This window comes from Rhinolophus sinicus, chromosome 13, assembly GCF_057876585.1.
Source record: "Rhinolophus sinicus isolate RSI-liver-muscle chromosome 13, RSI-T2T, whole genome shotgun sequence".
Taxonomy (NCBI): domain Eukaryota; kingdom Metazoa; phylum Chordata; class Mammalia; order Chiroptera; family Rhinolophidae; genus Rhinolophus; species Rhinolophus sinicus.
In genome coordinates this window covers 14,730,503-14,756,809 of record NC_142513.1, presented here as the reverse complement: position 1 = coordinate 14,756,809, position 26,307 = coordinate 14,730,503, and the positions used below count along the sequence as shown (strand labels likewise).

At 50.9% G+C, this 26,307-nt stretch overlaps 1 protein-coding gene across 18 annotated transcripts in view; it reads right to left on the bottom strand.

The window, feature by feature from the left end:
* Positions 1-313: 313 nt before the first annotated feature.
* Positions 314-26,307, bottom strand: part of PTPRT (protein tyrosine phosphatase receptor type T) — a 951,833-nt gene continuing 925,839 nt past the window's right edge. For all 18 annotated transcript variants that reach the window (XM_074318303.2, XM_074318304.2, XM_074318302.2 and 15 more), the window contains 5 exons: positions 24,700-24,831; positions 13,271-13,396; positions 12,238-12,401; positions 9,101-9,236; positions 314-8,335 (listed from right to left, as the gene is read on the bottom strand). In XM_074318303.2, the coding sequence (XP_074174404.1) occupies positions 8,282-8,335; positions 9,101-9,236; positions 12,238-12,401; positions 13,271-13,396; positions 24,700-24,831 (612 nt within the window). In that variant the 3' untranslated portion in view covers positions 314-8,281. The remainder of the gene's footprint in view (positions 8,336-9,100; positions 9,237-12,237; positions 12,402-13,270; positions 13,397-24,699; positions 24,832-26,307) is intronic.

Sequence of the window (26,307 nt, the reverse complement as noted above, 5' to 3'; positions counted from 1 at the left end):
ACGTCCCATGTGATTCGGATACCAGGGCTCTGTGGGCCACACCTGAGGAAACTGTTTTAGACTCCACCCTTTTACAAGTGCAACGTGCAACCATGGAAAATCCCTTCACGTTTATGGACCTCAACTGTCTCATCTGCCAAGAGGGCATAAGACACATTTCCTGTGTCGTAGATGTGATGATTAAATGAACATAAAGAGATCTAATCAATGATAGGGTTTTCTCCTCCCCCTTCTCTCACTTGTAGCTACCTCACCACCCCCCACCCCAACCTCAGAAAGACACCAGTGCGAATATCTTAGGAAAACATGAATCTCAGGGTCACAGCTTTATTGTATAGATTTTCACCACAGCCATATTACAAACATCGTCAGTGAACATTTACAAGAATAAATAAGATGGACTTGCAGGTGTAAAAAGATTACACGTCACTGTAATGTACAGTCAAAAAATATATCTGATATTCATTGACCTGACATTATTTACCTTCTGCTTTCTTAAGCTAGAATTGGAAAGGAGAAGGAAAAAAAAGAAAAAAGAAAAAGAACATTGACAGCACAGTGCTGGCTTTTTTCAAAAAGTTGATTTATTTTGTTTTCTCTTCTCATACGTGCTTTATCTATCAAACACCCAAACTGTACAAGTGCAGGCCGTTGGGGTTCACAAGGAAGCTGCAAACAGTGTGGAGACTTTGGTCTCATGCAATGTCATATGCCCAGTGGGTGTGACAATATCAGTCTCCGTGGAATTGAGCGGGAACCCCTAGAGGGCTATGATGGTGTCCTGTAATCAAGGCAATGGTGGAAGCCCCGAGCCTTTGCTTTTCATTGGGTAATAGGATGTAGGGTGAAAAGAGAAGGCAGAAAAGTGCTTTTGAGTCTGATTGTTAATATGGGTTAGCCTGGATTAACCTGGGCTCGCCCAGGATCCACCTGGCAATGAAATGGATAATAGTGGGAACGTGATAATCCTGTGTCAACTGTCACTGTGCTTTTGCTGTGCAATCTGCTCCAACAGGCCTCGAATGGGGATTGGGGGTGGAATTAACCTCTGGAGATAATGTTTACGGCAAGCAGAGCCCTGCTCTGGTTCTGCTTGGACCTTTACTGGTCTTGGCTGTCACTGACAGCCTGGTGGGCCAGTGAATGTGAATTATGCGTGGTCTAATCAGAGATGTTGGTGGGCATCGGCTTTATGGGAAAGCAGCTGTTCTCTCTGGGCTGTTTGGTGATAACCAGCCTGGCTGAGCCCCCGATGTAGCCAGAGCAGCATGGCCTGCGTGGTGGGGAGATTGGGCAGGGGAACAGGGGACTGTTCCAAGTACAACCCGCTTGGCTCTGCTCTGCAGGAGCGAGGGAGTTCAAACATGATCCCAACTCCACAAGCTCTCTCCCACCTAGGGTGGAAGAAACCTGCAGGCCATCTCAGCAATGCTTCTGTTTCCATATAGAGAGATGTCTGGCTCTGCTGGACCGCTGCTGAGATGGGCAGCAAGTTCTTCTTCCTTAATTAAGCTATTAAGTTTCACCCATTGGTCCTAGTTCCACTCATAGGAGAGACCTGGGACTGGAAAACTGTGCTTGAATGTGTCTAACAACCTGCAGACCCGTGGAGGATATGGACACTCGTGTTTTGCCTGACCCTTCAGAAGACTGATTGGAGCTGGGCTGACACCACTTTGCCCTCTGGGGCTTTGGCCCAAGGAATACCTTGTATCATTAGTCTTCCATGGGAGAGATAGGGGCATGGCGGCACTGAGTTTGTTGGCCCATCACATAGGAGGCCCACTGATTTGTATTCACAAGCCCAAAGGCACTGACGTACGTATACGGGGACTCAGTTTTACAATTTTGATGGGTTACTTCACACTCCCCTTCCTCCCCCAAATATAAGACCCACTCACCAAGGAGCCATGAGTCCCACTGATTACCGTGAGCGCCAGGCTGTCACACGAATGCCTTTCTCTCCAACACCCTAAGGCCCCCAGACTCTCATTCTCTGAACATCCCAGCCAAGGGTTCAAATCCCACCACATGTAGCAGCTCTCAGATCCAAAAGGACGTTCCATGGTAACCCAGCCCCAACAGCGCTTCCTGTGGACCCTCTGCCATCGTGAATCTTCCCACATCCCTGTGTCAGCCCCAATGGGGCTGTATCCCCAGACCTCTTACATAACTGGGATGCAAGGCCTGGGGTCTACTGCTATGGGTGCTGATGCCTCCTCTTGGGGCCCTAACACTCATGGGGGATTTCAGGGGGTGAATGTGGCCCCTTTGACGAGCTTCTCCTGCCTCTTCTGGAAGTAGGCAGGAGGCATCCAAGAGATGGTCTTGGTCTCTACGAGATAGTTGTACAGCCAGTGCCACGCAAAAGCCTATCTCTCGTTACCAATAAACCAGGCGAGTTTGCTCATGACCTCAAATATGGCTTAGCCCTCTCTCCTGTGCTTCTGAGGATCATCTCCGTGACCCTGAAATGTGTCAGAGGACACTGGAGCCCCCTCCATCCTCTGCCACCGACTTCTCTCCCTGCTGTTCAGACAGTATATGACCTCAAAGGCAGATCTCTGATGGGTGAAGCCCAGGGCCTGCGTTTTATCACTTCCAGTTATGTAAACATGGAAAACCTCTAACATGGAACCATTGCATGGGAACTGGGAGAAAGGCTGCCTGCGTCTCAGCGGGTCTCTTCTAGTCGGATTCCCTTTGTCTGTCTCCCTGTTTGACTGGGCTGTGATTTGGAGCTGACATCATTGGCTGAGACGGAGCTCAGACTAGTTGGATGATGGGGGAAGGCAAGTCAGGGCTTTGAGATGTAATCGCCATCCAGGTGACTCATGTCCCATCTCCTGACCCGCCCTGCAGCGTGGGCTGACCATTTGTTCCCAGGGAACTTGGCCAACACAGTCTGTTGGCCTTATGGTGTCGGATTAGCCTCCTGCTCTTCTTACCCTTGGGGTCAGCCATGTTTCCATGGCATTTCTCCTGACTCCGCTTGGTGCTGATGGCTTGTCTGTCCAGCCCAGAAGTGACCCAAGGCAGACTAAGGAAGGGTGGCCCTCTACATTCTGTTCTAAGGCTGTGAGGTACAGAGAACTATCCGTCTCCTTCAGTGTCCCTGGATCTGGGTTGGGCAGTTACTCCTGCAGAGACAACGTAAGTGCTGGGTGCCTCCCTGGGACTCACTTCTGCTGCCTGCAGCCGCCTCGCTAGGCTGACACCTCAATGCACACAACAGGGATTCACCCCAGAGCTGAGGAAATGTGGATCCTGGTGAGGACACACAGCAGGAGCTAGCTAGCTTCGCAAAGGGAACAGATGAAGACTAAACATGATGGGTCAGAGGGAAAATGATCATCTTTGCTCTAAGACGCTGACACTTATTGTAAAGCCACATTCTTGCTCCAAGTGGTTCTGGCCAGGCCCTCTCCATCCCCTGTCCTGCTGTGTCATAGAAGTGACCACTTTGCCCCGTCATTCATATCCATCCTTGGTTCTGAGAATTCCTTTTGGGTCCCAACTTTTTGGCCCTCCTGTTTTCCTGCCTGAAGCTTTCCAACTCATCCTCTTCCACTTGGCCTCTTTTCACATCTTGTCCCATTAACTGGTTGGCCCAACATTCTATAGCCAAGCAATGGCTGGGCTGGGATTAGAACTGAAGACTGAGCCCTTTCCATTACAACCCCATGCCCACCAATGGCTGAGCTGGACCATAGTAACCTGTGCTTCCTGGAAGCTCCCCGTCCAGGGCCCTGCATGTTGTAGGAACCCAGTAAGTATGTGTAGTTGAAGGGCGGAGCCTTCCAGACCACAGCCCCTCGTAGGAAGCGTGTCCACAGATGTGCTCACGTTAGTAACCATGTGACTCCCCCTGGACAAAGGGCACTAGCTTCTAATAGGCCCAGCATTTAGGAATCTGCAGAGTAGGGCCGTGTCCATCTACTCCTTTCCCTTTTGGGTTTTATGGGCTTAGCCTTCGCCACGCCCGATGGGCCTGTGCTCACCATTCTAGTATATGGCAGCGGTTTCCTTCCAGCATCCGTCTGGAGGAGTCTTGAGTTGAGATTAACCCATGAACAGTGAGGTCAGGGTACCCCCCAGCAAAGGAGCTGCCTCGGGGAAGGTGAGCTGGACTTGAGCTTGAGCCTGGAATTGGCCTCAGGGGGAAGCAGGTGGGCCAGGCCCTGTACCTCTCATTCCCTGGGGTCCGTCATCGTGAGTTGAGGGGACCAAAGCCACACGAGGGATGGGGTACATGTGGCTAAAAATATTTATACAGTCATATGAAAACAAATCAGGCTAAATTAGAGTGACATGCAAATATTGCATGAATTGTTCAAGTAACACATGAAACTGTGAAGGAATTTTAAGCTTATGGTTGTCTGCTTTGGGCTTTACAAGAGCCACTGTTTTACTCTAGTTTTTGCTGTTATGGGTAGTCCCAGGGGAAAATCTGAGACACAGTGGTGGAAAAACATTGTCTTTGAAGTCAGAAGAACCAGTTTAAATGCTGGCTCCCTCTTCACTAGCTGTGGAACTGTGGACGAATAAATGATTTATCTCCCCTGAACCTCAGTTTCCTCATCTGTAAAATGGTGACAAATCACAAACACGTCTTAGGAATATTGAAGGAACTCAGCGAGCTCCCATGTCAGAGCCCCCAGCACAGGGTCTGCTGGTCCCATGTGAGAGCTCAGATCTGACAGCCCGTTGCTCAGGCCACACCCGGAGAGAGGGCCAGCCTAAGAACAAGCTGCTCCCTTCCGTCCCCACAGAGGGAGGCATGTGCTCGCCATCTAGAGTCAGAGGCCCCTGGGGGAACCAGCATCTTCACACCAGAAAGAGTGAGAGGACCCAACGTTGGGGTACATCTGAGATGTATCCTGAAGCTATTTAGGCCTTAACCATACAGGTGGGGACGGCTCCTGGCTTCTCATTAATGTCTTACGTTTTCTCCAAACAGGGTCTCTAACTAGGAGGTGAGAACCGTGAGGCCCTGGGCTAAGTGAGGGCGCCCTCCTTGGCACCCCAGAGACGAGAGGCTGCCTCTGTGTGGAGACTCAGAGAGCAGTAACACTGTTTTCCTCCGTACAGCGAAAGGTGAGCCCACCTGTAAGGTGGGACAATCCCTTGGGGGAGGTGGTGTTTGCTCAGGGGATTTCCAGGGGAAGGGATCAAGCCCAAATTCTTGGGCACCTGTGCTCCGTCTCATGCAAGTCCTGCCACACCCTTGCCCCGTGGGATCTTGGGGAAGGCCTCCCCATCCATAAGCCTCAGTTTCTTCCTGTGCAAACTGGCCTGAGACCTGTTCACGGCTCTGCCTTCTGGGAATGTGGTTGGGTTGTGAGGGAATGAGGGGACGAGCTGGGGGGACCATCACTGGTCCTTGGGTTACCACAGCCCGAGTTTTGATAATTTTCCTTCTCCCTGAAGTCACATGTTCACTTCCTACCATTTGAACTGATAGACCCCAGTGCCATTCGTTATTTGCCAGCCGATGTCCCCGTTCCTCAGCAGAACAGACCCTAGGACTTGTGTTATGTAGCCCCGCCCCTGCCCCCTTCCATGCTGTATGGATGAACCAAGATCTGAGAGAAGAGCGTCTAACAGGATGAAGGCTGGGGGAGCGGCCGGCTGGAGCAGCCGGCTGGAGCCTGGGGACCCACGCACACCCAGGGAGGGGCCTGGGAAAGGAGAAGAGCGAGTCTGTGGGGCTCCTTTGCCTTCTTTTGGTTTGAGATGCTTCCTTTTGAACCTCCAAAATGACAGCCCTTCCTTGATCAAGTCTGGTGTCCCTGGATCTCCAGACAGCTCCAGAGCCCATGCCAATGGGAGCAGCTCCTGTGGGCTCCTTTCATGTCCCCTCCTCGTGGGCTCCGGGTTGGTCAGCCTGCCCTGTGGTACAGCAGAGGCCCCCGTTTCTCACAAAAGTAGAATCTCAGCATCCACTGCATATTTTGTTCCAGCAACAAAATAATGAGCAGACAGACAGATAGATGTGATATTAAAGAGTACACGCTTAAGGGAATGTTTTCACAGTGTGTGATGAAGGAAAAGAGGCAGCCCCCTGGCCCGAGAGGGAGCCAGCCGTCTCCGACACTGAGCTGAGCACAGCATTCAGAAGTTCCTTGAGGCCCGGGGCCAAGTCTGTGTTCATGGCCGGGTGCTCCTCTCCCTCACCCTGGCTCCTTTCCTGCCCTCCTCCTGCCAAACTATGCTCTAAGTGGGCTGATCTCCCACCATACTGCCCCCCCCCCCAAGGATTTTTCACTCCTCGGCCTCTGCACAAGCTGATCCCTTGACCTGAATTTCCTTTCTTCCTTTTTCTGCCTGTTGACAGCCAGCTGGGATGTATGTATGCCACCTCCTCCAGGACGCCCTAGGCAGTCTCTCTTGCTCTTAGGCTCCTAGAACCCTCGTGTGCTCTATAGGGTTCAGTTCCCTCCCCCCCACACAGTGAGCTCTGGCGGGAGAACATGGTGCCATATTGGATTCTGTGCTCTTCATGCCCTGTCTAGGGCTAGACCAGCCTCCAAGATGGAGCTGCCTGTCCCAGGCTACCCCAAGGCTGTCACCTACTGTGCCCAAGCACCGACTAGAGACCAAGGAAGAGAGAGTGGCCCTGGCTGGCAGACCTCTGAGCCTGAGGGAACAGGGAATTGTTTTTCACTGGCTAAGAGATTAGATGAGACTAGCTTTCCTGGGCAGCTGGGCGTGAGGTACTAAAATATATCTGAAATTCTGGGCTTCCCAGAAGAACTGGCATCAGAAAGAAAGGATTAAATTTCCATTTCTGACGTTCTCTGCTCTGAAGTCCCTGGCCTTATTTTTCCCTCCATAAAACAATTGCTTGGCAGAGAGAGGATAAAGGAAACAAGGAAAATAAGTCTCATCACCATTATCCGCCTTTTTGGGGACCCACAATTTCACCACCCAGGAGGATGCCTCAGTTTCCTCAGTTGTCACACAGAGGTGATGCGAGGTTAACAGCTCTCCCTGGGGGGTTGTCAGACCGTGTGAGCGTCACATGGAATGTGCCACACCTAGTATAAAGTGGAAGCTCAACAAATGTTTTCCTGTCACTGACTCACCCATACTTTCTCTCAGGTGTGATACTCACGGCCTATTTTAAGCCAAAGCACAAGTGGCCTTTTTCAAGATGGCAGCTGGGTTTCTCTAGGAGTTTGCATGTGGAGCTTCAAGAGTATGCTCAAGGCTGGGTCCCCAGAAACCAAAGGGACCATCTTCAGACTAGCCCGTCTCCCTTGCTCAGTGGCTGTGCTATGTCAGGGTGGGACCTTTTAAGGACTTTGTCAGGGAAGATTACAGGCCCCAGAGATTTGTCTTATAGCTACATCCAAACTTCCTTCCCCGCATTTTTTTTCCCCTTGATATAAGAGACTAAGATTTTACACTGTCCCTGCCCCCTCCCCCAAAATGAAAGTTTCTTTTAATATATACTTTGGAAAATAATTAAATCGTACCCTGTTCATGCCTCCCAAAGGAACCACCAGCCAAGGGACACACAATCAGAGAGAGCTCTGCCTCAGGGCAGTGGTCCCTTTTCACAAAGACCAGGAAGAACAGCCAGTTCCCTACAGTTCCACCCCCTCCCACTGACCACAGAAAAGCATAGAAAACCTTTATCCAAGAGGCTGTAGACACAGCAGGCTGGCCAGGCTGGGGGAGGGTTGCGATGGTTATGGGCCACACCCCATGCAGGCTGGGTGGCAGGATGGGGCCACCGCTGTGGTCTGGGAGCATCCTCAGGTCACATGATCCAGGTATCTGGTGCTAGAAGTCACTGCAGGGGGCAGCAGGGCAGGGACCCCAAGGACCCAATCATTTCCACAACAGCGTGGAGGAGAAGATACACCCCCCCACTTCCAAGGAGCAGTAGGGCAGGTGCTGCCGAGCTGGCCACTCCCAGCGCCTGCACAGTCGGCTGGCCATGAGGTTCACACACTTGAAAAGAGCAAAAGCAAGACGTTGGGGAACCAAGAAATCCGGGGCCTTGTTATGGGTGCACTTCTGCGTGGGCCCATGGCTGTAGCTGCTTGGGTGTGGAAGGGAAGCCTGGGCCTTTCAGAGCCGTGGCTCCCACAGCTACAGGGGACCCCTCAGAAGGTGCAGAGCCCACCGCGGAATGTGGGACCACCAGTCTTCTCCTTGGAGGTGGGCAGGGTGCCGCGTCTCAGCTTCTGAGCCCAGTGACTGCCATCCACAGAAAAGGGGGCTTGGCTGCACAGCCCCGGGACTCTTGCAGGTTCCCCAGCCCAGCAGGCTAAAAGGAGCTTAGATATTCCAGGGCCACCTCGTATACGAATTTATACTGTTCCTGCGAGGAGGAGAGACAGGGAGGGAGAAGGGGAGACAAGAGAGAAATCAAAAGGAAAGGGAAAATGCATTTCATTTAGAGACAGAGGTTTTGGAGAACACTTTATCTACATCTGTGCTAACAGTCAACTCAGAACGATCCACGCAGATGCCAGCTCGGTGGGTCTGGGGTGGGGCTCAAGACCTGGCATTTGTACCAGAGCTCCCACATGATGCTGAGGCCGCTGGTCATGGGCCAGACTTTGAGTAGGACCATGCTTAGAGCAGCTTTAAGGACTGACGTTCAAATTCCTTGTGCGTGGTCTGTCTCCATCACTGCAGTGGGTCTTATCATATCCTCTGGGGCTCTGCCTACCCAGTCTCTTTCCATCCCTTTCTCCACAGTATCCTAGACCAACACTTCATATTGTAAACATAAATTATATGAAGGTTGGACTACATTGAAAACATAGTCCACACGCTACTAATCTGGAATCCTCTCCCCTAAGCCTGAGTGAGCGATCTTTCCTAAAGAATGGGCAGAAAGTAAAAGGAAGTGGGGTTACAACTACCAGGAGGAATAGTTGGACTGGCCTGCAGGAGAGAAGTTGGTGAGGTTGGGAGGGAGGGAAGCAGAGCAGAGAGCAGTGGGTGCAGAGGGTGTAGACTGTAGGTGCTCAATAAGCACCCAGCCGTTGAGTGTGTTTACTACCAGGTGCCGTTTTCTTCAGGTCCAGGGGATAGGGTGAGCCCCTGGCTGATGGGGACGAGTTCTTGGGACACTCACCAGGGTCTCCACCATGTTGGCCTTGTTGTTCCGCAGCGTTTTCACGACGTGGAAGACATCGATGATGTTTTGCTGCTGGATCATCTCACACACACTGCAGATGGCACAGAAGGTCCCGCTGCGGCCTCCCCCGTTTCTAAACACAGAGCAAAGAGCTGAGTCAGATTCCTGGGTACCGCCTCAGCCCCGCCCCGGGCACCTGCTGATCCGAAAGCCACGTCAGCCGTGGTGGTGAGTGGCAAATACAAGGTAAGGCGATGGCGAAAGCCTCAGCCTGAGCCATGAGTTATGGCTGGAGGCCCATCTGTGCCATGAACCGGCTTTAACCTTGGGGAAGTCACTTTCTGTGTCTGAGCCCTAAGCTTCCCATTCATATAATGGAGGCGTTGGACTAGATGAGCTTTGCGAGTTCAATTAGCTTGATGCTTCCTTGGTTCTATGAGCTTGTCGTAGTCACACATGCAGCACTGACCCCAGCCTTCAGGCCAGACAGACAGTGTGTCTTTGTTCATGGGGTACCTGCATCCTTGTCCAAAAGGATGCTCTGGGGCCCCCTACACATCCAATGAAGACAGTGGAAGTTGCATGTGATTTCCCTCCCAATTCTTCCCACGAAGGACAGCAGTACCAGAGACATTGCTGCTAGCCTAGGGTTCATGGGCAGAGGATGGAGTGGGTCAGAGATGCTGTATCCTGAAGTGACAAGTCTCTCTTTGTACCCCCTGGTTGAAGCAAGACTCCCAGATCGGGAGAGTAGGGATAGAGGGCTCTTGGCAGGGTCATCTCTCTGTCACTCACAATGCTCCATAAGTCATCTTCATGGAAACACCCTCCAACTCTTTATAGAAAGTCCCTTTAGGAATCTGCCTGATTCAGAACTCCCGGGCGTGTTGCCAAGAGCAACTAATGATTTCACGTAATGGTCTGTGTCTAAAGAACATCTGGACGGAAACGAAGGCACTCAGTGAGTCTGCCAGATGTTTTAGCTACAGGACATCCAGTGACCAGATGTTTCAAGTGCAGACAGTTGCTTCCCACTCACTAGCCAGTGCCTGCCTTTCAGTGTCGTTTTTTTGATGTCTCTGGTTCCCAGGGATGCTTTCCTTTGGTTCAGACTGCTGGTCACCTTGGCTGGGGGATAAAAAGGCACTCCTGCAAAAGAGCAGGCTAAAATCCAACCACATGGGAAAGAGTAGGAAGGGACCCCAGGAAAGAGGGTTCTGTTTTTTGATTTTGTTTTTCTAGAATAAGAACAGCAGAGTGCAAGAGGGAGAGGTGGGTGGACACAGTGAGACCTTGAAAGGATAGGTGTGGTTCTGTGCCAACGGTGGGGCCACTTCAGTGAGTGGGAGGGAACTGGAGAAAGCAGGGGTTAACTGGCAGGGAGCCAGTTGCCAGTTTCTGGGATGGGGACTGAGCCAGCTCGACGTGGCTGATGTCACCCATCAATGTGATAGGAACACCTCATAGCACCTTCCTGGACTCCAGTCCGCACTTTGTGTCCTTTGGGAAGGGAGGATTGCTACAGGTGGTGGCCCTTAAGCTCTCTCTCTCTCTCTTTCTCTCTCTCTCTCTCTCTCTCTCTCTCTCTCTCTCTCTCTCTCTCTCTCTGTCTCTCTCTCTCTCTCTTCTCTTTAAGCTCTCCGATTTTTCTGATATGTGCGTGCACCACCTATTTGAAAGGGGGAACAATAAACTAGTTTTGAACAGGCTTAATTCTGAGTTCAGTAAAGTGTTACTAATGTCTCCACTGGCCCCACAGATATTTATTCGGAAGGAAGGAAGGCCATGGCTCAGTGTTCCTTTAACATAACGTTTTAAAAGAGGGAAGCCCTCTCAATCACGTCTCCCCAAATCATTTTAACACTCTCAGAAGCAAAGCGAATGACTCTGAATCCAATGTCCCACACTGGCTGTTATGCTACCGGTTTGTTTTGGGCCCGAGATCTCTGTAGACTCTTCCTCTGTGGCCCCTTTATATCCCTGTGGCCAACTCTGATGCGTACTCTTTGAAGTAATGACATCTAGAACATTTGCATATTTGCTACCATGATATTGCGGGTTTATATGTTGGTAGATAAATGATGTTTATTTTATAAATATTTCAAAGCATCAGAGGGTCTTAAGATGACATAATTCAACACACCCATTGGACAGATGAGGAAACTGAGGCTCACAAAAGTAAGCGATTTCCTTGATAACAGTTTGTCAGCCACAGTCCTGAAAGGGCCCTGACCTCCACCCTGCATGATGACATCAGGGTATCTGTGCCCCAGCTATGCCTGTTGTAAGACAGGAGGTGAAGGGTCCACTTCACCCAGTAATGGAAGTATAAACACAACCAGTCTGCATGCCCTGTGCCCTGGGAAAAAGGGTTCCTAGGGCCCTTCACATCCATTGATCAGCCCCTCAGAGCAGTGCCTTCCCCTCAGGCTCTCCATGTCCCTGAGTTCCCACCACGCCCATAGTAAGAGATGCCCCCTCAGGCAGACATGGTGGAGGAGTCCTTTGGTTTGCTCGGAGGCAGCGTGGGTTAGTGGACGGCACAGTAGCGTGGAGGCCAGTGGATTCAAATCAAAGCTCCTCTCCTCACGGCCTGATCCCTTACCCTCTCCAGGGCTTCGTTTTTCCACTACAACATGACAATGCCGACCTCACAGAGGGAATGAGGCGGTTCATTTACATTGTCTGGCATTAAGCTCCCTTAATCTATGCATTCCCCTTTCTTCTTTTTCTTCTTCAGGAGATACTGCAGAAGGATCTCGTCAGTGGGATCCACTTCATCCTGCACTTCCTTGTGACTGGCAGGACACATCACACCTCCTGTTAGAGGCTGGGGCTTATCTCTCTCTAGGGGTCACTGGGGAGCATTCTGCCCAGCCCCACGTTTGTGGAAAGGCCACCTGGTTTTGCGTCAGTAACGATGTCCTATGATGTTAGTTCAGGGCAACACACTGGCAACCCCAGTCCATGAAAGGATTGTATTTCCTTGAATCCACTCCATTTTGCCTTGCACGGATGTGGAGATGCGGTGTGACCAGGCACGCCTGGGACGGGTGTTTGTGGCCGGCGGCATCCTCGGGAGTGTCCGTCCACCCACCGCCCTGTGGCCCAGGAGACCCCGCCGTGGTACTCACAGGCAATGGACCACTGTACGTCCCTCCCTCCCGTCGTACTGCTCCTGCCACTTCTCTAGCCGGCGGACCACTTTGAGCAGAGAGCGCTTGGAGGGGGGCGTGTCCCGGTAGGCCGGCCAGCCAATGTACTGGAGGTGCTGGACTATACGGTACCCATCCTGGGGCTGAGAACAGAGAGGCTGTTAGTGCTGTGCAGCGGGGGGTGCTTGGGGATGCAAGCCCTCCAGACACTCTGGGGGCCACAGCGCTGTGTGGGAGACAGACTGAATGAGATCTAAGCCATGGCACCATGGGGAGAGTCACAGACTCTTCCTCATCTCCGCACTTTCGTGCGTGCTGATTCTCCTGTCATGACTGCCCTGAGCCCTCTCTTGACCTGGAAAACACCTACTCAGTCTTCAAAACCCAACTCAAATATCCCTTTCTCCAGCAAAAGCCTTCCCTGACATTACCAGGCAGAATACACGTCTTTCTCCCCAAGGTTCACGTGGCAGAACAGATCTCATTTTCCCAGTGGATAGTGAACTCTGAGGGCAGGGATTGAGTTGTGTTCACCCTGGGCCCCCAGGAAAGACCACAGTCACTTTAGTGAACCAGTCTGCTCCCTCCCACTCAATTCTCCTCCATCCAGCCAGTGAATTTCATGGAAGCAACTAATTGTTTTTCATCTTGGTGTTGCTCCCAGGATCTAGCCTGAGGCTTAATGGATCCAATCAAAAGCTGCATCAACTCACACCAAAACAGTGTGACATGGTGGGAAAGCGCTAATTTCTAAGAAGTTTGCTCTACAGGGCAGCAAGTGTGTCAGGAAACAGGCAGATGGCAGGCTGGATGTTGCCTTGTGCAGCTCTGTGTTTTGGAGCCATTGCTGGGTCTGGAGCCGGAATCGGCAAAGGCATCACCTCCCCAAGGACGAGATTATCGGGAGAGCAGAGCACAGACTCTTGGCTGGCATGCAGCCTCCTCTCCCGGCAGCCTCCATCTGTTTTGGGGGGCGGAGGGGCATGGAAAGCAATGGCGGCCATCCACTTACCCGAGCCATGTTACAGATGCGGAATATTCTGTGAATGATGTCCTCGTCAATGTCTGCGGAGACGAACTCCACTTGGATGGGCCCGTAGCACCCGGAGGTCTTCTCAGGCCAGTACTGCATACAGAGCTGAGGCAAGGAAAGAAGTCACAGGAAGGATGGGGGGAGCGTTGGTCTCATTTGTCACTGAGTCTTTCTTACTGCCTGCAGAACACACTGGCTATCGTGTAGGAAATTAAACTTAGCTTCCCCATTGGGGATCAGCCCCACCCCCCTTTTTTTTGGTTGTTGAAAAGCTCTGAACACAGAAACATGGGACTTAGAATTCTTTGCTATGCTGATTTCACACCATTTGTTAGACTTGCTGGGCCTCAGTTTCCTCATCTATATAATGGGGAGAATAATATTTACCTGGAAATGCTGCTGTCAGGATTAGATAGAACACTCTGAGGGAACGGTAGGTACAATCTCTAGCTTTCTTTTCACTAATGCAAATCATGGCAAGCTCTTCCCCTTCCAGGAAAACCTTCACAATGTTCATTTCATGATCAGATCATGAGCAGTTTTAAACTACATACAAGCTTTGGCCTCAGACAGGCTTGGGAGGAAATCCAGGCTCTGCTGCTCACTAGCTGTGTGACCCAGGCCTCAGCTTTCTCACGTGTACAGTGGGGACAATTATGCTTATTTTGCACCCTAAGGTAATGTAACACGGTGTTCTGAGATCTTGTCTGTGATCTTGCCTAGTATTCTGGAATTGGGAATTAGAACCTACAGCTGACAGCAGAGGCAGTGGTTGCCCCTAACACAATCGTTCTTAGCCAGAGGTTGTTTTGTCACCCAGGGGACATTTGGCTATGTCTGGAGACATTTTCGATCACCACAGCTGGGGGTTGCTATGGGCATCTAGCGAGTAGAGGCCAGGATGGTGCTAGACATTCTCCAGTATAAAGTATCCCCCCCCCATCTCAAGAGTAACCTGGCCCCAAGTATCAATAATGCAGAGATTGGGAAACCCTGGCTTAAGGTCACAAACTGTTCCTTAGGTTTCTAGTGTCATCAAGAAGGAGAGACAGATACTTTATCCCCCTGTAACTGTGGGACCACTAAGTGATGAGTTGGAGAAAGAATAATGAGGTAGGTGGCAGGCGCTGTGGCTCAGAGAGGGGCAGAGCAAGCCTTGACAAATTCCTGGTTCCCAAAGGGCATGGAGACGGACGCCGTCCAGGTTACAGGCCCCAGAGCTGGGGCACAGAGGAGTGCTACGATCGGGGCTTCAGGCTTGCCAGGGCCCCCCTCAGCATGGACAAAGAGGCCATGTATTAGAAAGACCCTCCACCTGGGGGTTACACAGAAGATGCAGCTGAGATTCACAAAGACCCACCGAGGCTTCTGAGAGCAGCTCGGGATCGAATCTCTCATCAGTGGGGCCTGCCAGAGCCTATGCTGCACTTGCAGTTAGATTGTCTGAGGTGACCCATGGAAATCCGGCCAGTGGCCTCCTCATAGCCACCGGTGCAGGATTTTCATGAACACGACCACTGTCGATTTTGTTGAGAGAGAACAGCCAACTCACCCTGGGCAGTTATATGCCTAAATGTCTTTTATTCTATCTTTCCTCCAGAACTAGAACCAGAATGAAAAGCCGGGAGGAGGGAGGACATCGGAGAAAGAAAAGCACATGTCTCCCACCTGTGGAACCTGAATTCCAGCTTAGGGATAACACTGCCCACACTGTTTACCCAGAGGCCAAATCTGGCCAGCGCCTGATTTTGTAAGTACAGTTTTATTGAAATATCTCTCTACTTACTCGTTTACAGAGTGCCTGTGGTTGCTTTCAAGCTACACACACAGCACAGCTGAGTAGTTGTGACAGAGACCACATGGCCTGCAAAACCTAAACTATTTCCTGCTTGGTTCTTCGCAGAGAACGTGTGCCCAGCCCTGTCCAGTCAGCTTGTTCTGGGGATAAAGGAGCTAATGCATGTGAACAAAGCACTTCGCACAGTGCCAGGCATGGAGTGAGCACCCACTAACTCCCAGCAATTCGTAGTATTATTGAACCTATCAGTCTCAGCAACAATAACAATGATAATACTTAACGTGAAGTTGAAGGATGTACAAGGTCAAGATTCATAATGCATTGCATTATGAATTCCTGGCATCTCCATTGGGGGTTAATTGAGCACAATAAGGTGTGTGTATGGGGCCTGGGGGGTGGGGGGATGCAGCTGCTCACAGGGGCCTCGGTGGCTGGACAATATCTACTGAGCTGTGCGGTAATGACAAACTCACAATGTAAACTTCGTGTCTCTTTGCCATTGGCTCCTCTGCCTCGCACCCTTTCCAGTGATGAAGGACTGGTGCAGCTAAGTCTGTGGCTGGCCCAAGAAATCAGAATTCATCAGAACTGCCCAGTAAAAAAACCAATAATTGCCTTTATTGCCTGCATTGAATTTGATCCTAACATGCGGTGCATGGGTCTGAGGCATCAGGGAAGGTCTACTGCCCCCAATATTTCTAGTCTGGAGAGAATGCGGAATGGTTTGTCTCTTTTAATAAGATTTCAGACCCATTTCTCAAGCTAATAGGTTCTACTATGCCTCAAACAGGACTCCTATATTTGGGACACTTCTCCACATCTGATTTTCCAGGTCACTCTCCCATAATGCCCAGAGGGCTGGGGAAGTGTGCAGGGTCCTCATAAACCTAAATCGGAACCATGCTTTCATTCGCATTCCCTAATTTGTGAGATTGCATCAGCAGTGGTGTGAGTGACATTCAGCTGGGTGCTGTGTGGGCACGTATGGTATTTGAGCTGCCGAGGATCGTCAGGGTCACCCCATAGCCCAGGGCGTCACACATAATCTACCGGTGGGAACAAGACGAGGAAGGGGGGGGAGACACCAAGTGTTCTGTTCTCAGTGACCCTTTGGGGCTCAGAAGTGATTCTCATCAACAACAAATGTCCTCTGTGGTCCTGGTGTCCGGACGCTGGGGTTGTGCCTCCATGGGCACTGCCATTCTGGCTGCAGGTCGTGGGGCTTCTGCCTGAAGCGCCCTGGGTTCAAATCCCAGCCCTGTCACTTTCTAACTGAGTGACTTGTCCAAATCTTTTAGCTTCTCCGAGCTAAGTTATGAGTGGCTGAGACTCATAATGGGTCTGCTTAGCACGGGATGTGCTCCTAGTGAGTACTCAGGAGCTGTGATTACCACGCCATGCAGGGAGGAGGGGCACTCAAATCAGGCGGATAAAGTTAGGTTGTTGTTTGTCTCCAATCAGTAGCTCTTACACAAATTTCTCCTTAGGATAATACTCAAAGGACAGCCCTTGTTGTGAAAATTCCTGACCAGCCAGCTTGGGGGAGCAGTGGGGGGCGGGTGGAATCCTGGATATTCAGACACTGTTCTGCATGTTGAAAGTCAAAGGAGAGAGACCTGTGGGTTGTTCTTGCGAGAGACCCAGGGGATGAAAGAGGAAGGTTGGGAGTGTGGTGGGACCATGAAAGGTGAATCCCCGTGCCATGCGACCCCCTTCCTAACCTCCTAAATAGTGAGTACATTTACGCTACCACACAGAATGCTCAGCGTGCATGGATTTCTTGTGCAAACCAGCAAGGAACTGAGCTTTGCTCCCTGGGTGACAGAGAAATGGACCAGAGACCACAAATGGGGTCTCAGGGGCCAGACCATTAACACACAAGCATCAGCAGTTTATAGAAATCTTGAAGATGGGGGCTTATAGTTTCTTAAGATGCCGGAAATGAGGGGTTCAAGGAAGCCCATGTGATTCTCTAAAACTAAGAGGACGCAGCTGACCTGGGGCCACACGTTCACTCAATGCAACGTGGGTGTTTTCTTCCTTAGATGGAACACTTAAGCAATGGCTGTCTCCAAGAATTGATTCAAATCCTTTCACCTAGAGCCTGGACCAACAGCCTCGTCTCACCTCATACCCTAGGACTGTCCCTACTTAACCGACAGTCTGGAGAGGGGCGGTGTTGCCCGCCTGAGGTGGCTTCAGCACTGCAGACACACACAGGCAGTGCTCATGGCCGCCCCCGGGAGGGAAGCCAGTCCAGGTGCTGCTGCTGATTTAGAAATGGCCGCGTTTCTTCCAGAAAAGCTGAGTGGCTTTTGTTACTTCAGAACGAGTTAAACCAACGGAAAGGCGTGAGGCCCGTGTGGCCAGCCCCGGAACAGCTGCCATGCATTGTTCTACCAAATGATCTCCATCGCTGTTTGGGCTGTGAAAAGATGTCCTTCGGGGGTGCAAGTTCACACGTGGAATATAACAAACACAAAGGTAGCGCCTCCGTTAAACATTTTTTGCTGACAGAATCGGAAAGTTTGTTAGTGGCTGGAATAAACATGCTCTGATGAGTTGAAAGAAAACTAGCATATGGCCTATTTTTGGAATAAACAATTCTAAAGCATAGTTCGGTGCACCTTAGTTATGCCGTTTGTTAATTAAATAATGCGTCGATAAAATGGAAAAGCTTCAGAACTTAAGGACGCTACTTATCAAGGCCCCTGTGATTCATGGTTGGGGTGGGGGTGGGGCGACCAATCCCAGGTAACCCAAAGATGGAGTGAATTAGTATTTTTAAGAGAAAAATATAAGAGTCACTTGAATTAGTTTTAAAATTCAGATCAGTGATTATAAAATTCCTTTACGTAAATTCGATAAAGAGCCAAAAACATATAATTGCCTTTGATATTGTGGGCAGTTAGGGAAGACAGATGGTGGGTGAAGCGATGGCAAAGTGAGGGACAGGGACGGAAAGGCACACGGGCCGTAATCACAGCACATTCCTGTCTCCCTCCTCCATCCAGCCTCTCCGCAGCCATGTGAGGTGAATAGGACAATCTCCATGCAGTGGGTAGAAACTTACTTATGTACAAGGTCTGACAATTAAGTTCGCGGACTTGATGCAACGATGTTGCTAACCTTTTTTTGATATCAGAGCGATTATTCATTATGAGTTTGTACCAACTGGACAAACAGTTAACCAAGTTTGCTATTTGAAAGTGCTGAAAAGGCTGTGTGAAAAAGTTAGACGACCTGAGCTTTTCACCAACAATTCGTGGCTCTTGCATCACGACAACGCACCAGCTCACACAGCACTGTCTGTGAGGGAGTTTTTAGCCAGTAAACAAATAACTGTGTTGGAACACCCTCCCTACTCACCTGATCTGGCCCCCAATGACTCCTTTCTTTACCCGAAAATAAAGGAAATATTGAAAGGAAGACATTTTGATGACATTCAGGACATCAAGGGCAATACAATGACAGCTCTGATGGCCATTCCAGAAAGAGTTCCAACATTGCTTTGAAGGGTGGACTAGGCGCTGTCATCGGTGCATAGCTTCCCAAGGGGAGGACTTCGAAGGTGACCGTAGTGATATTCAGCAGTGAGGTATGTAGCACTTTCTCTAGGATGAGTTCGCGATCTTAATTGCCCGACCGCGTATGACAGCGGCATCAGAGTTCGTTTCCGGGCAGGGAGGGTGGGAGTTTAGGAGACTACGCTGGAAAGTAGGGTGGGTGGAAGGCAAAGACTCAGGGCAGGTTTTAGAAGGAGGTATTAAAGAGACAGCGGAATCATGCAACTTAGGAAAGGAAAAATTGGGGGGAGAGGGTGACAGAGCTGAGAAGGGAGGAGCGGGAGAAAAGGTAGAGAGAGGAAGACAGTGGTTTGGCCAACAGGGTGGGTGGATGCGCTGCCGCCCTCCAGGGCTGAGGAGGCTTCGTGGGGTTTAACGATAAGGATGTGTGATGTTCAGGCTTCAGTCAGAGGCTTTTCGGGGGTATGACGCCCACGTTGCCCCCAGTCAAGCCTGAGTTGCACCTGGGGAATGAAAACAGGACTGACTCCTTGGAATTCCTGGAAATCTTGGGGGTGGACAATGGACTTTCCCACAGGATGCAGCATAGGAAACAGAGCCCATTTTTATTTAAATCTTCAAAGATGGAGTGAACTTGGCTGGCAGCATGGTTACACGAATTTAACAGATGGTAACATTGAGACTTGGACAAGTTAAGAAACTGGCTTAAGGCAACAGAGAAAGTACGTGGCGAGACTAGAACTTGAACTCAGATCTCTCGACCCCAGACTTCTTACTCTATTGTTACCTTCACTGTTCCAGGGAGGGCAGAGACAGAAACACGGCCCCTTGCAAAGTCAGACCTGAGGCTCATAGAGACGCAGACTGTATATTTTGCTAGCGTGTTAGGCGGTGTTTTCACAAGCCGAGATAAAAATGGGGATATCAGTGCTTGCTATTTACCCTGCAGGCACAATGACAGGAAAAGACATCTCTGAAACATCACCTCCCCTCTTCTCCTGGGAGGATGACGAGCTTGCCTCTCTCACTTCTAGAAGCTCCGTGGGAATGCATCTTTCTTGGTCCCACGCTCCCTCACCTTTCCACTCGGCTTTGCATCACCTAATCTCTCACACTTTTCATGGTGGGAGCCTCAGAACTGGGTGACTCAGCTTTTAAACAAAGGGACAGTCCTTCCTGCTCCATATACCCAGGTACCAGCAAGCCGGTGCTTATCAGGCACTGGACCCTGGAATTCCTGTTGTTTAAATGGCAGCAGAAGTCTTCACCATCTCTGGCAGGGGGCCCTCAGCCTGAGTCAGTGATGGGCTGTGAGACTGTGGACAGATCCATCCCTGGCCTGGGCCTCAGCCTCCTGGCCTCCAAATCCAGGGGAAGTGGACCTGGGTTCAAAGTGGGGTTCACACAGCTAGCAGGACAAGCCAATGAACTATCTGCAAAGTCTAAAAACCAAAGGGGATCACGCTATTGTCCTGGAGTGGAGGACACGGCACTCTCTGGCTTTGGGCTAGAATTAGCGCATCTCATTGTATGAGCTCTGCCTACGGCCTGTAGATCAGAAGTTCACTGGAGGAAGTTACGTTTATGGAACCAATACAAGAAAACTAACTTAATTATTAATTTGGTAAATACGTTTTGGGAAATAAAAGCTTTCAAAACAGTGGGTCCGTGGAGGGAAGATGGGAAATACCAAAGGTGTTTGGAGAATACTCCCATTTTTGCGTCCGTTGTCACACGGCCTTCCACTGACTCTGAGCCTCCTCTTTCCCTCTTATAAGGACCCTAATACTGGGTCCACCTGGCTAACCCAGGACAATCTCACATTTCAAGATCCTTAACTTCATCCCATCTGCAAAGTCCCTTTGACCAGGTAAGATAACACATTCCTAAGTTTCAGGGTTAGGATGTAGAGATCTTTCAGTGGGGGGTGGGGGGCATGATTCAGCCACCACCCAGCCACACCCCATCGCTGGCCTAGAGCTTTCTGAGCAATAGGATCGGTGTGGCATGACCATGCAGAGGGCTTCTTTCTGTTGTCTACTCCCCAGGGACTCGGGTCTAGCCACAGAGGCCACAAAGATGGAAGCGGTCTTGTCAATGCTACTGGGTGTGATTGAAAAGGTTCTTTCCGGTGTGCTCGTCAGACACCCCAGTGTCATTTGCCGGATGTTGTGGCTGTCGGATTTTGCCCCTCTAATCTGGCCACAGGCCTTTGGAATCCCACAGAGCTCAGAAAATCTCTAAGGCTGAATGTAGTTGCTTTGAGAGTCTTTATCTTGAGCTCTCACTGCTCGTAATTATCTTTGGACAGCAGCCACTGCGGAGAAGTGTTAGAGTATCGGTGGCTGGGGATGGCTGACTGATGAAGCAGCACAGGGCTCTGTGCAGGGACAGACAGACCTGGCCAGCAGTGCAAGACAATGAAGCGCTCTGAGATTGCTTGTCCCCACCTCAAACTTATTTTGCTGTCGCTGACAGGTAGCCCAGCTACAACCCCTCACACGAGCCCCTACGAGCCCAACCCTAGGATGTGGCATTGGTCCTCTTGGGAGCAACCAAGGAGCTGGGGACCTAAGGCTGAACTGTCTGTGGCTGGGCTGGCAGAAGCGATGGGCAGCCTTGGCACGGGCTCACCGGCAGACAAATGCTGATGCCACTTCAAAGAACCGCCCCTCCAGGTGCTGAGGGTGGCTTTTCTGCTGCTCAGGCTGCGTCATTGTTTATTTTCACAAGGCGCCCAGCTGTTGTGGTGATGATATTTACATCAGTAAGTGCTCTATTCATCTGCTGATTTCGGGGGATGTGTGCCAGCTGCATATGGCAGCCAACCTCAGGGTACTTCTAAGCCTGATACTTTTGCATTTAGAGAATCAGTTCTCAAAGCCTGTACTGACATTGGGGCTGAAAGATCTTCATTCACCTGGGACCCACCCTGAAAGGGGAAGCTATAGCCAATGACCTTGACCCTTGCTTCTCTGTATGTCCCAAAGTGAGGTTCTTTGAAAATCCTCTTCTTTGCCTGAGCTCTGGTTTTGCAAAAAAAAAAAAAGAAAAAAAAAAAGGATGTTGGGAAACGGGAACAGCAAACAGGCAACAGGCTTTCCTTGGTTCTACTTCACTCCTGGGCTCATGAGCAAAGTTCACTTTTTCAGGAAAAGGAACAGGGTGGTGATGCCTTCTGACTCAGGAACTCTGGGGTGGGTTGGGTGGGGGCTTTGTTTGATGGAAATCCATTTAATGTCATGGTTACCTCAGATTCCAATCGTCTGCTGTTTGGGCCCCAATCCTCGGAGTCATCCCTTTTCCTCTCACTTTCCATATTCAAAATATCAGTCAGGATGTTTTGTTGGGTCCTTACATATCTAGAATCCATTCTATCGTCACCACCTAGGTTCAAGCCACTGACACCTGTCACCTGGATTCCTGCCCGAACCTGCTCTCTACTCTCTCTGCTTCCACTCTTAGCACCAACGGTCTATTAACACAGCAGCTATTTGTTTGTTTGTTTGTTTGTTTTTTTAAAAGGTGAATTACTTTTTCAAGTCACTCCTCTCCTCAAAACCTGTCAATGACTCCACATGTCAATCCGAGTAAAACTCAGAGTTCTTCCTATGACCTCTCCCCCCAACCCCAACAAGGCTTCTCCATGACCTGGTCCTGCTGTGTTTCTGTGTCACCTTCTGCTGCTGTCCCCAAACTCGCTCTTCTCCAGTCTCAGTGGCCTCCAACGTGTTCCTCAAATGGGCCAGGCAGTGCCCACTGTAAGGCGGTGGTGTGGGCTGTCCCCTCAGCCTGGCACGCTCCTTCCTGAGATGGTCGCATGTCTCGTTCTCTCATCTCCTCCAAACCTGCGCTGACCTTCCCGTTGGGCCTACCCCGATCGTGCAGTTACAGCTGCATCCCATGCCCCCAAACAGCCTTCTAACCCTCATTACCCCGCCCTCTTATTATTTTTTTTCCAGGCACTTGTCACCTCCTAACGTATAATCAAAGGACGTTACACAGTGTGTGTTGTTTATTGTCTTCCCTGCTTTGGAACAGAAGGGGCAGGAGAGATGGGCGTTTTCTGGTTTGCTTTCTCTGTCCTGACGCAGGCCACACACTCAGAGATGCTTCTGACAAACTGCAGATGCTCCACGGATGAGGCTGAATGAACGAGGGTAACCCGTCCCACACGTCTCTCACATGTACACGCAAGTCGCATTCAATCTCGCCTTCCGTGACCTGCTCCTCTCTCAGCCTCCCCAACCGCCCTGCTTCCTCGCCCGCTCCTCCCCCTGCCCCCCATCATGGCCAGTCGCTTCCTCAGACGCCTGATTGCCCAGACCGGAACGCCTGCCACCGTCCACGAATTCTCCCTGCCATTTATGTCTCATATCCTCCTCTCCTTAAACCTGTGGACTTTCCACATCCAACCCCAATTCTCTCACCTCCTGGCCACCTCTTCTGTTCTGATCACCCTTTTATTTTGTGCACGGGTGCAGCATTCTCCTCCCCAATCTCTTGGTTTCCAGGTTTTTCCTCCCGCTTTCCCTCCTCACTAGTCCCCAGACTCACCTTTCTAACAGGACCTCTGCCACACCGCTCCTCCCTGTACAGCAACTATTCTCCAACTGTGCTCCTAGGAACCCCAGGGGTCCCACGAAGGGACCCAGAGCGGCAGACGCTCTGAGAGGTACGAGGAGGTGCCAAAAGACCAGGTGGGTGGAGCTCCAGGCCCCCACCCCCCACTTTAACACCAGTAGGTCTCAATCCTACCTGCTTCATAGATTGCGCTTGCATGAAAGCTTTTATTTGAAGAAAGGATTCCGTGTACAAAATAAAAATCTTTTTTCTTTTTTTTTTATACAAAAAATAACCACTTACCATGCTGCAGGCCAGGGCCCAAGCTCCTTAGCCTGGCATGGGCAGCCGTGTGCAAGCTGGGCCCTGATGCATTTTCCAGTGCCACCACCCTCTCCTGCTGACACCCCGAGCCCCTGCCACGTTACACCCCGAGCTGTTCTGCAGACAAGCCTGCATGCATTCACCCCACGCTGCCTTTGTCCCTGCTGTTCCCTCTGCTTGGAACACCTTTTCCCAGCTTCTCATCTCCCACACACCAAATCTCTGCTGCCTTCTTCAAGGCCAACGTCACCTTCTTTTTGCAGTCTTCCCTCACCCTCTGGGCAGAATTAATTGCTCCCTGTTCCCCGCCAGCACAGCACTTCACTGCTGACCTCTATTATGGCACTGCCACGCGAGGTTGGGACAATTTGCTCATCTGTCTCTGTAGCCAGATTGTGCGCTCCTGGAGGGCTGAGACTACAGCTCAGATCCATTTTTATTTTATTCCCATACCAGGCTGGCACTCACACAGAAGTGCGCTGAGTTACTGTGAGCTTGCTTCACGACAGTGAAAAGACTGCTTTTAAAACACCTGAAAGGCCATTCTCACTTCTTCCATCCAGGAACAGCTGCCCTGCCACTGGGATTTGGGCTCCAGGAGCTGTCCCATGACGCGTGTCCTGTGTCCTGAGTACAGGGATGTGCTGGAGGCACATGATGCTTGGGGATGTCAGACCCAGAGGGGCTAAGGCATGAAGCCTACTGGACACAAGGGTTGCCCGTGACAAAGCAAGGGCTTGGTGTGGTGGTCAGTGGACAAAGGGTCCGAGGTTCCAGCCTCCGGCTCTGTCAGCAGAAGGCATCGTGGAGTGGGCAGGGCGGGTGAGCGTGGCCAGGCTGGAGACACTCAGAACTGGGGGAGGCTCTGTGAGCTCTGCGTGATTTGGAGTAAGGCCCTAACGAGTGCCTGGGGGATGGAGCAATAGAGTCTGGCCCTGGGTTCTGGGGGGACAGACAAAGCCCCCCAGCAAGTCACTGCTGGGATACAGAGGGTGGCAGGGCTGGTGGGACATGCCTGGCTTTTGCTGGGAAACGAATGGGCTTGCTTGCTGCTCACAGCCACAGTGCCTGTCAGACGGTGGCTCGACTGGGCAGAGGCAGCACGGTGCTGGCTCTCAGGGCTCTGCCTCCAACTCTAGGGCACGGCTGCCCTAACGTACCTGAGCACCTAGGGCAGTGGCCGGGCCTCCTCCTACCTGGGCAGTGTCCATCTCATTCAGCATCACCACGGACGAGCAGTTATAATCGAACACCAGCCTCCAGAAGTCTGCCACAGTGTTGGGTAGAGGGTGTTGCGTGACCACGAAGGCGGCGGGCTGCTTGTGGCTCTGACAAAGGAACGACACAGGCTTCGTAAAATATACATCCATCAGCGATGTTCTGAGGCTGATGAGCCCGGATAGCTGCCAGAGGCCCCGAGCTGCCAAACAGATTGCACAAAGCACCTGGCTGTTCTGTTATCTCTGGGTGCCCTGGCGGCAAAAGGGACCTTCTCGTAATGAACTCATTCTCCTCCAAACTAAGACATTTCATTAGGAAAGTGTCACTCGGATGGGGATTATCCAAATAAATTATTTATGTCTTGGAGCTCAGCAAATAATCATAATTACAATATGAAATGAAAGATTCTGAAGGCAGATTTGCTGCTCTGCTGGCCAAGGCTCCTCTTGGGATAAAAAGAATATCTTGTGTCCCCGTGCCCACAATGCTGCAAGAGGGATTGGCTTAGTCTGAGGCAGAGAGCCTCCTGAAGGGGCTAATACAGCCGGAGGCTCACTCCTGCCCCAAGGGTCGAAGGAGGGCTGAGCTAGCCCGGCAGAAGATGGGCACTGTGTCCAATGGGGCAGAGAAAGGTGCCTAGGTTTTAGAGTCAGGCAGACCCGGGTTCAAACCCAGCTTTGCCACGTGCACATTGTAAGTCATCCATCCGTCGTCCGTCCGTCCGTCCATCCATCCATCCATCCATCCATCCATCCATCCATCCAATCATTCATTCAAGCATCATTGGCAAAGTGACTTTCTTTTTTTCAGTTCTAAGTGTTGGCAAGTTATTAGAGCTCTCCAAATCTCAGGTTCTTCCTCTGGAAAATGGGAATCAGAACTCCCAAGAGATGGTGTCATACAGGTTGAATAAGATCTGCATGTGAACAGTCCGGCAAGCAAGAACCAAGCTGGGAGCCCACGGCCAGGGCAGACACATCCCTGATTTGGTTCTTCATCCTTGGCATGGACACACTCAACACCCAGTACAGGTCTAGCAAACAAACAAATAAATTCAGTCCCATATTGCAGATGGGGAAATTGAGGTCCAGAGAAGATGGCCTGTGTGTCTGGACTACATCTGAAGCTTTGGCTGGGCCCTATGTATTACAGTCCCCTGTGAGAAGGCATTTGGAAAGATTGGGGAGCTTCTGGCTTCATGAGTGGTTTGTAGAACCTGAGACATAGTCCATGTTCACTACAGGTTTTCTTGGGAGATGGTTCCTGTGGGAGGCCCAGCTGTTTCCAGTAGAGTCACAAGTCAGCAGAAAGACGGGGAGGGGAGAGAAGCTCACCCATCCAAGCCAGGTGAAAACCCTGGCAAAAGACCCTGCCAAAGAGGTCACCCAAAGCATCTGTCCATTCTGTGATCTCTCAGTGCCCTGGTGGCAAAAAAAAAAAAAAAAAAAAAAAAAAAGAGAAAAGAAAAAGAAAAAGAAAAAAAAAAAAGCCTTTCAACTGTGGATGTGCCTATACACCAGGGCGTCCTGTCTTCCAAGGGTCTCCTGCTCCGCTGAATGGTTGGGGAGGGCAATATATTTAGT